Raw genomic sequence first — 10,337 nt, forward strand, 5'->3', positions numbered from 1 at the left:
CATTGCTTTTATGTGCTTCATCCTCTGAAAACCACAGGATGGCGACTGTCGCACATACTGACATAGGTACGCTCCTTTTTATTATTGTCACTTGCATAAGCAATTATCCCACATCGAGTTCGCTAATGTTACTAGCTTAAACAAACGTAACATGCAACGTTAGCCTAATCCAAAATGCTCTACTACGGCTTACCTTTCATATGGCTCGTCAGCGCAGACTCTCCCATCGCAAATAATTGAAATTCTTTGTGGCAAACTGTGCAGAAGGCGAATCGTTGGGTTGATCCTCGTTTTAGCCACAGCTTGTATTTCTTTTCGGATAGCCAACGCTCGTTAAAACAGCAACCTCCTGGCATACTGTCATTCTCTCATTAGAATGCCCAGGTCACACAAAATAAAACACTTGCAGGTCGCGCGCATAGCGCGGGAAGGCCGGAGTGGAGCTGTTTTATGTAGAAGCGAAGCAACTAAGCTCGCTCCGACTTCTTTATTTTCTTTTAATCTAAAAAGCGAACTATTCAGTCAGACAGCAATTTATTGTAAAAGTAAAGCATTTACAATTTCAAACACTTTATCTCAAATCCAAGCACCATTCCCAAAATTCAAGCACTTTTCAAGTCATGAAAACACCTCGTAAAAATTCAAGCATTTTCAAGGACTTCAATTACCTGTACGAACCCTGTAAATGCTTAACCGGAGATGAAGGATTTTCAGAATAAAAGCTTGTCATTAAGATTGTGCGAGAACTTCAGTTTTTTTCAGAATAAAACAGCTTTCAAAGCCGACGGTATGTTTAAATTAAATTATGCCATAGAACATTGATTTTAATTTCTAACAGAATACTCAAATGATTGACTTCCCATTTAAAATCAGGAGACTAAATACGAACATGGTGTGTGTGTGTGTGTGTGTGTGTGTGTGTGTGTGTGTGTGTGCGTGTGTGTGTCATACTTGCCAACCCTCCCGATTTTCGCGGGAGACTCCCAAATTCATTGCCCTCTCCCGGTGTCCTCCCGGGGTCATATTTCTCCCGCATTTCTCCCGCATTTCTGACAAAATCAGATTTACTCACGACTGTTTCCACTCTTTACAGCTACACCATTGTTTGGTTTCCATGGTAGCGCGTCGCTTTAGCAGCGAGCGCAGCTCCAAGTCTGAGAGGGTGAGGAAGATAGTCACAGAAAACTGAACAAGAATCGACAACTCAACCCTCTGCTCACTCCTTTCCTGTAAAATACAGGTCCAGCCCATGCTCCATGCTGCTACAGGCATTGCACTTACAAATACAATAAGCATGTACATGTTAATCTACAGCTCCGGCGATCCACTAGCACCCAGAGTCTCCTGATGTCAATGGGGAGCTCATTCCACCATTTTGGAGCCAGGATAGCAAACCCACGTGTTTTTGCTGATGGGAACTTCGGTCCCCCTCGCAGTGTGGGTGAAGCAAGCTGTTTGGCTGATGCAGAGCAGAGTGCACGTGCTGGGGTGTCAGTTTAACCATGTCCTGGATGTAGGAAGGGCCAGATCCATTTGCAGCATGCACTGTAAAAAATAAAAAAAGTTTTTTCACAGAAATGACTGTATTATTTTACAGACCTTTCTTGTTTTTCTATATTAAGTGTAAATAACATAAAAATACAGTAAATTACTTTTATTTAAAATAAATAAAGGTTTTATTCTGTAAATTGGTTTGATGAGAAATTATCGTTTTTTTACAGGATAATTCCATTGTTTAATTGTCTTGAATGTTAAATTACATTGAATTCTATGTAAAAACACATAAAATACACATAATGTTACTGCATGTAAAATGAAGGCAACTTTCTTTTTTTTGTTGCAGTAAAACCTTAAATTGAATGGAACAAAATGTAAAAAAACAAAAAATAACTGCATTATGTACTGTTGTAGAATACAAAGAAATCTTATTATAAAGCATCTCTAAAATGTTAATTAAATGTATACATCTTCACAAACATTTTAATATATTGCAGAAATACCCAAAAATGATTTTGTGTAAATAAAGTAGTTTTCATAGTATATTAAAAAAAAATTAAAAGTAAAAAGAAAGTGTCAAATAAAAAAAACGTAAAATGTATGTAAAAAGCACTTGAAATGGAATCCAGCCATAAAACAGCAGACAAGACAAGCAGGATTGGAATGAGTCCACAATACTCCTGATTGGTTGATATAAACATCATCGAAAAAACCTGCCAATGAGCACTGTCCGCGCCTTTCAATCCAATTTGAAACTTCCACGTCAGTTTGAGCGGGTCTCCTCCTGCTGGAGCTACAGCTGTCTGTGTGTCTGCTCGAGAGTTTATGGACTAATATCGGGATAGTTTTACATCTACACGTTAAATATGAGCATCGGAACGTCAACAGAAAACAGAAGACTTGAGATCTGGTGAGTCCTGCAACTTTAATGGAGTTAAACATGTATTTAGATAATCCTTAGTTTGTGAATGTTTAATTGTGTATTTAAGGTTACGTTTCTTCTTCTAGTTCAGTGAGTTTTGAGTGATGAGACATATACTTTAAGGGAATCTGTGTGGAATCTCAGCTTTCATATATGATACGTTTGTGCAGATAGCATGAAGTAAAAAAGATCGCTTTTGCGAGTTATGTGCTAAAGTAGCGTTAGCCCCGTTAGCACTTAGACTTGTGTTTCGTTTAGTTAAAAATGGTTAATATCGTCAGTTAGCTGAATTTCTTCCCGTTAAGTGGGTAACCATCATTAATAGGTTGTTACATTTTAAGAAGTCCTGAGATGCTGTTTCTTGCAAGATGTCCCACCAGCGGGACAATCGGGCTATACAGCGTTAACAAGGTGGCTGCTAACGTTAGCTTACAGCTTATTGCAGTGCTGCCGCCACCCTCTCGTCTCCAACGCGGGACGATTACACATAAACGTGCAGCAGGGTGTCACAGTGTTGTGGCCAATCTTATTGTAAAGTTGCACAGCTTTTTTACTGCGGAATCCAGTTTGTTAATGTTCAGTAGCCAACAGCTAGCTTAGCATAAACTGCTAACCACTAACGTTTGGCTAACTTCCTCTATATATTACAAGCTAACATGACTAGCTAATGTCACACTGTGTGAACTAAAATAGTTGTTGTATTACTACATCATACATGCTTGGTCCAAATCTCTGCTAAAATTATTATTTTTATCAAAATTATCATTAAAGTATCTTTATTTTACTTGCATTTGTATCACACTTGGCATAAACTATTTTAGTTCATCAATAACAACGGGAAAATTAAAATAATGATTTGTGGTAATCAAAAACAATGTATTTAAAGAAACACTCAGCCATGCATGAAATAACATTGGAAAATAATACAGGTAACTTTTTACCCATGTTGTGCCTTAGAAGTGTAGTGATACAAACATGATTTTTACTTAAAAAAGTAAGAAAGTTAAAATGAAAATTAGAATTGGTGTTGATCAAAAACAGGTTAATTGAAGAATTCCTGGAAGTAATTTATTGCAAAGATATTTACAATTTAAACTAATTTGGGTCACTTTTGACTCATGTTGGTTGTATGTTGTGTAACAAAGGGTTACCATGACAGCTGTGATGTTCACTCTTTTGACAGAGCACCAGTGGACAGTGAAGACTATGGAAGAGAAGATGTGATGGCTTTGTGTGGAAAGCTGCTGACGCCAGCCAGTGACTCCTCATCAGTCTCTCCAGGCAGCACCCAGCTATTCTTCCATCTTGCAGATGAAAAGACTTTGATATGTGAGTAATAACTAACTTGTGTCTAACATAATATTGAATGTCAGTGTTTCCCCTAGGTTTACTGCTGATATATTCTTTAAATCCTCTGGAGCAGAGAGAGGAGCTGTGGATTATTGTTATTGATTAATGCATCGGTGTTTCTAACGGCCCGTCTACACTACAGGCATGAAAAAATCTTGAAGCTGGGCGTGTCTGAAGCTTGGCGATTTTTTGCGAGCAACCAATCACATGAATCTCCCGCCCCCGACATACAAAGCAATAGCAATGTTAAAACGAAGTAAACTGGATATAAACTCTCCAAACAGGCGAAAACCTATCAGTTTCACCCACTGTCTCTGCCACCTCCCTCCATGCCTGGTTCCTCCGGTTTGTATCCCGGTAAATAGTTCCGGTCGTAAAGAACCGGGTGATTTGCTACCGTAATATCTCGTTTGGAATATGAGGAAATGAACTGCGGTCTGGCTCTCCCAGCTTGCACGCGGTTTGATTGGCTGAGCTTGCACTGGCGGGATTTGCATAAACGGAATTTGATTGGCTGATGCCAAGCATCGAGCTTCAAAAGTTGAACATTGTTCAACTTTTGATGCCGATAGATGCTCGTGATGCTTGCAAAGCCATGCCATGCTCCCCACAATGCAGTTCGGCGAAGATTAAAAATCTTCTACGTCACCCCATTCAAGTGAATGGGCGAAGCGTTGAAAGCATTTTTTGATGCCTGTAGTGTAGACGGGTCAAAAATGCTAAACTCAACTTAAAATGAAAGCATTTAGTTTATTTAATAAAAGAGCTCATGTTCAATGTGAAAAGTGACCGTAGATATAGATTATTTGCAATTTGATGCTATATTTAAAAAAAAAATATATATATATATATGTCATTTTTTTTTTTAAACACCTCGAATTTCAGGGAGGGGGCCGCGGGGCTCCGTTGGCGGGGCGCAGCTCCCCTCCAAGACTATGGTAGGGGAAGCACTGAATGTGGTTTAGTAAAGTATTTCAAAATACCCCACATTGTACATGTACAGGACAATCAGACCTTGTTCAACAAAGATCATCAGACAAGCAGCAGAGAGTCTGAGTTTGAAGAAAACCCTAAAATGTTATTTAGTGTTGTTTAATCAATCAATATTTACTGGTCTTGAATTTCCTCACTGGATTACAAAATGCTCGAATCTCATTGTACAGGGACATTATGCAGATGTAATCACCTGAAGATGAAAATATAGATTCAGCGATATGTACCATTTTAAGGAAATAGACTGTTAGTGGTATTGACCGAAGCTCCACAGCTGTAGCTAGGCGCTGCTAATGAAAACTCAAGTGCTCCATTTGTTGGTTTTTCTTTTTTATTAAGAATTGAACAAGCATATCTTCCTCTTCGAAATCCCAGTTGTACTTCGCTAACACGCAGTGCCTTGGAGGGTTTGTTTAATGGTTCCCACCCGTAACACATTTATGGACAAGGTCATGTTAGACAAGCAATCCAGTGGTTAGTTTTAGGGTAAGCTCCACTGTTTTTTTATTTTATGTATTCACTTTAAGAGAAAGGGATTTCAGAAACAAGTCGCACAAGTTTGACTCGAGGTAAAATTAACAAAAGGTAAATTTTGTTCGACTATGTTCCCCCCTTCTAAACTTATGAAATAATGAGAAAAATATGAACAACTCTTCATAGAGCCACGTCCACACAACTTTAAAGTTGTAGGAAGCTGAAGCATTACATTCGTGCCAATGGCTAGTTGTCGTTTCTAAGGTATTAGAAAGTTGGTGTTCTGGAAGTTTTAGCATAGGATCAATGCTCTTGGGATGCTCTTAATAACTGTTTTACTATTTTGTGTGTGTGTGTTTTGTGTAACCCTGCTTCAAAGGTCCATCATACAAGATGTAGGGGATCTATTGGCAGCTGCTGATAATAACATCCATCATTATGGTTTACTAATCACTTCACTTCCTCCTCCAGCACCTGGACACAGCAGGAACCTGCGCCAGGATCCTGTTTGTGGTCTTCAGCTCCGCCTTCAACACGATCATCCCGGCTCTGCTGCAGGACAAGTTCTCCCAGCTGCACGTGCCCGACTCCACCTGCAGAGGCTGGGGAAACACGTCTCTGACCCCCGGACCATCAGCACCGGTTCCCCTCAAGGCTGCGTTCTTTCCCCTCTGCTCTTCTCCCCTCTGCTCTTCTCCCTGTACACCAACGGCCCGTCTACACTAATCGAAAAATGCTTTCAACGCTTCGCCCATTCACTTGAATGGGGTGACGTAGAAGATTTTGAATCTTCGCCGAACTGCATTGTGGGGAGCATGGCATGGCTTTGCAAGCATCACGAGCATCTATCGGCATCAAAAGTTGAACAATGTTCAACTTTTGAGTTGGCATCAGCAAATCAAATCCCGTTTATGCAAATCCCGCCAGTGCAAGCGCTAGCCAATCAAACCGCGTGCAAGCTGGGAGAGCCAGTTAATTTCCTCATATTCCAAACGAGATATTACGGTAGCAAATCACCCGGTTCTTTACGACCAGAACTATTTACCGGGATACAAACCGGAGGAACCAGGCATGGAGGGAGGTGGCAGAGACAGTGGGTGAAACTGGTAGGTTTTTCGCCTGTTTGGAGAGTTTATATCCAGTTTACTTCGTTTTAACATTGCTATTGCTTTGTATGTCGGGGGCGGGAGATTCATGTGATTGGTTGTTGGTCGCGTTGCTCGCAAAAAATCGCCAAGCTCCAGACACGCCCAGCTTCAAGATTTTTTGATGCCTGTAATGTAGACGGGCCGTAACAGCTGCACCTCCAGTCACCAGTCTGTCAAGCTACTGAAGTTCGCCGACGACACCACCCTCATCGGACTCATCTCTGGTGGGGACGAGTCTGCCTACAGGTGGGAGATGGACCATCTGGTGACCTGGTGTAGGGACAACCACCTGGAGCTCAACGCTCTCAAGATAGTGGAGATGGTTGTGGACTTTAGGAAGAACGCAGCCCCACCCGCCCCCATCACTCTGTGTGACTCCCCAGTAACTGCTGTGGAGTCTTTCCGCTTCCTGGGCACCATCATCGCCCAGGACCTCAAACGGGAGCAGAACATCTGCTCCCTCACCAAAAAAGCACAGCCAAGGATACTCCATCACCATCTGGTACGCTGCAGCCACAGCCAATGATAAGGGCAGGCTGCAGCGTGTCATCCGCTCTGCAGAGAAGGTGATCGGCTGTAATCTGCCATCCCTCCACAACCTACACGCCTCCAGAACCCTGAGGCGGGAAGATAGTGGCCGACCCCTCCCACCCTGGACACAAACTGTTCACCCCCCTCCCCTCTGGCAGGAGGCTGCGCTCCATCAGGACCAAAAACCTCTCTCCATTAGGACCAGAACCTCTCTCCATCAGGACCAGAACCTCAGGACCAGAACCTCAGGACCAGAGCTTCTCTCCATCAGGACCAAAACCTCTCTCCATCAGGACCAAAACCACTCGCCACCTCAACAAGGTCCGCCCCCCCACTGACACTTTACCTCAGCCACAACGCAGACTATGCATTACATAATGGAGATCACAGGATGGTAAATAATGCAATGTTTAAATATTGCTTACTGCACATATTTTATATTCTATAATTGATTGCATTCTTTTTCAATGTAAATTACTGCTTTATTTTATTGCTATCTTACTATATTTGTATTAGTGTTCTTAATATAGTTCGCTATCTGTGTACTTTTTTTTATTTTATTTTTTTATTTGTATGTATGCACCACGACACCTAGTCAAATTCCTCGTACGTGTGAACCTACCTGGCAATAAACCTGTTTCTGATTCTGATCTTTTTGTCCTCTAGGTTGCACTGCCACGTCTACAGTAGCGCAGAATGGACAGAGGAAACACGATTGGGCCTCAAGTTCTTTGCAGCCAATATACATTCTCCTACAAACTTGGGTTAGGAGGGTGAGTGAACAAGTTATCCATTGGTTGGAACCTACATCCCCATTGTTAGACATACTAAATCCTGCACACTGCTCCTTCAAATTGACAATGTGCCATTTTGTAATTCCTGTTATTTTCAGTTGAGAATGTTTCAAAGTCATCTTAAAAAATTAAACTTACTTTTTGTTTCTACTGTTTATAAATATGATGTTTAAATATGAAATGCTCTATTAATTAGTTGTACTATAATTCTACAAATAATTTTATATTTTAAGTTTTCAGAGTAATTCCTACAGAACATTTTGTGATGTCATTTTATTGAACCTGTTTGATTGGAAAATGTTAGAAAAAAGCTGTAACATAACAGTATTCTAGCTGTAGAACTTTAGGTTCTGTATTTATTTTAGTGTTTGATCATACAAATCTAATAAAAAAAAAATGTAAAAAACTGTTTTTCTCATCAGAACTGTATTTAAGGTATTTGAATGTAACATTTTAAGACAATGGATTTTGAAAAGAGAGGAAAGTGTTTTCCTGTAAAATCTTTAAGGACAATTCCTGTATATGAATTGCTTTTGCACTTTATTTCAGTTAAAGTATTTTTACTTTAATGTTATGATTTTGTTTGGCAGCTTGCTGCTGCCAGTCATTTGACCGTTTTTTTACGGGGTTTTAGTAGAAGTTTTAGTGCTGTACTTTTATTAAAGGTTATTGACTGTAAAAAGAGCAGATAAACCTGTAAAATATCAGTGTTTCACAGCTGAACTTTAAGTTCTGTCACTTTATTGAAGGTGTTTGACCGTAATAATTTAGGATAAAACTGTAAAATAACAGTATTTACATGCTTAACTCTAAATTGTGTCCGTAATAAACAAGGGAAGATACCTGTAAAATAACAGTGTTTCTCTGTAAATGCAATTAATTATATTTACTGTGAATTTACGTTTTTTTCCCATTATTGTAATTAGGGTATTTCACTGTAATTTGACGGTACGTTTTTGGAAGCACCAGCTGCCAGATTTTTACAGTTTTTTTTTTTACAGTGTGGTACGCAAGTACCATTGTCTTGAAGTGGATTCTATTAGTTACCGGAAGCCAGTGAAGGGAGCGGAGGAGCGGCGTGGTGTGGGAGAATTTAGGAAGGTTGAAGACCAGACGAGAAGCTGCATTATGGATGAGCTGCAGAGGTCGGATGGCACATGCAGGTAGACCAGCCAGGAGGGAGTTTCAGTAGTCTAGGCGAGAGATGACAAGAGTCTGGACCAGAACCTGCGTTGTTTTCTGGGTCAGCTGGGGACGTATCCTCCTGATGTTGTAAAGCGTGTATCTGCAGCAACGGGTTGTAGCAGCGATGTTTGCAGTGAAGGACAGTTTGTTATCTAGGGTCACACCCAGATACCTTGCTGTCTGAGTCGGGGAAACAATAGAGGTGCCGATGTTGATTGTTAGGTCAAGAGTGGGACAATCTTTTCCCGGAAGGAAAAGCAGTTCAGTCTTGTCCAGGTTGAGCTTGAGGTGGTGAGCAGACATCCACTGAGAGATGTCCGCTAGACAAGCAGAGATGCGTGCGACGACCTGGGTCTCTGAGCGGGGAAAGGACAGAATTAGTTGGGTGTCGTCAGCGTAGCAGTGGTATGAAAAACCATGCGGGCTAATGACTGATCCGAGCGAGTTTGTGTACAGGGAGAAGAGGAGGGGAGGGGATCGAGAACAGAGCCCTGAGGGACCCCTGTAGTTAATTGACAAGGGTCGGACTTGGACCCTCTCCAAGTAACCTTGTAGGTGCGGTCTTTGAGGTATGAGGTGAGGAGGGAAAGTGCAGTGCCTGAAACTCCAAGTTCTTGGACAGGTCCAAAAGGATGATGACAGAGGAGAGGGAGGCTGCTTTTGCAGTGTGCAGTTCCTCAGTGACAGCAAGGAGAGCAGTTTCTGTTGAGTGACCTGCCTTGAAACCAAACTGGTGCGGATCAAGAAGGTTGTTCTGATGGAGATAACAGGAGAGTTGTTTAAAGTAAGCGCGTTCAAGTGTTTTAGACAGGAACGGGAGGAGAGAGGCAGGCCTGTAGTTTATAACATCAGACGGTTTGAGAGTGGGTTTCTTTAGGAGAGGGGTTACTCTTGCCTCCTTGAGACTGTTTGGAAAGTGACCAGAAGTGTTTATGAAATGGGTGAGAAACGGTAGAATCTCAGGAGCGATAGTCTGAAGAAGGTTTGAAGGGATAGGGTCCAGAGGACAGGTGGTAGGACGGGTAGAGGTAATGAGGGTAAGAAGAAGAGAGAGAGGGGAGAAGGAGGTCAGTGTGTGGGTGAAAGGAGGGTCTGGTGACCCAGCGGTGAGTAAAGGTGAGTCAGAAAAAGAAGAGTGAATATCAACAACCTTTTTTTCAAAGTATTTAACAAAGTCGATTGACAGAAGGGAGGAGGGGGAAGGGGCTTTGGGGGGGTCCAAGAGGGTGGAGAAGATGGAAAATAGTTTTTTGGGATTGAAATAGGAAGATTGGATCTTATCTTGAAAAAAAGTGCTTTTTATCTGAGAGATCGAAGCAGAGAAAGAGGAGAGGAGAGCCTGATAGGTTAGGAGGTCGTCACGGTGTTTGGATTTCCACCATTTACGCTCTGCTGCCCGAAGGATGGTTCTACTAGCACGCAGTGCGTCATTTAGCCAGGGAG

General features: G+C 41.6%; 1 protein-coding gene across 2 annotated transcripts; it reads left to right on the plus strand.

Moving 5' to 3' along the window:
• The first annotated feature begins 2,270 nt into the window (after positions 1 to 2,270).
• Positions 2,271 to 8,570, plus strand: LOC307017213 (uncharacterized protein). 2 transcript variants are annotated; one of them, XM_079646764.1, is made up of 5 exons: positions 2,271 to 2,407; positions 3,603 to 3,748; positions 5,708 to 6,342; positions 6,521 to 7,309; positions 7,582 to 8,570. In XM_079646764.1, the coding sequence occupies exons 2-4, from the start codon at positions 3,643 to 3,645 to the stop codon at positions 6,908 to 6,910; spliced, it is 1,131 nt and encodes a 376-aa protein (XP_079502890.1). In that variant the 5' UTR covers positions 2,271 to 2,407; positions 3,603 to 3,642; the 3' UTR covers positions 6,911 to 7,309; positions 7,582 to 8,570. The 2 variants fall into 2 exon arrangements, with proteins under 2 accessions (XP_079502890.1, XP_079502891.1); XM_079646765.1 differs by having other exon boundaries at positions 6,521 to 7,236.
• The last annotated feature ends 1,767 nt before the right edge of the window (positions 8,571 to 10,337 follow it).

Source organism: Notothenia rossii (assembly GCF_949606895.1).
Source record: "Notothenia rossii genome assembly, chromosome: 8".
Classification (NCBI taxonomy): domain Eukaryota; kingdom Metazoa; phylum Chordata; class Actinopteri; order Perciformes; family Nototheniidae; genus Notothenia; species Notothenia rossii.

Bases quoted from the DNA above. Each gene is read 5' to 3' on its own strand.
- LOC307017213 (XM_079646764.1), top strand. From the start codon at position 3,643: ATGGCTTTGTGTGGAAAGCTGCTGACGCCAGCCAGTGACTCCTCATCA. The intron at 3,749-5,707 runs GTGAGTAATAAC...TTCCTCCTCCAG, and splicing joins AGATGAAAAGACTTTGATAT to CACCTGGACACAGCAGGAAC. The intron at 6,343-6,520 runs GTAGGTTTTTCG...CCTGTAATGTAG, and splicing joins AGAGACAGTGGGTGAAACTG to ACGGGCCGTAACAGCTGCAC.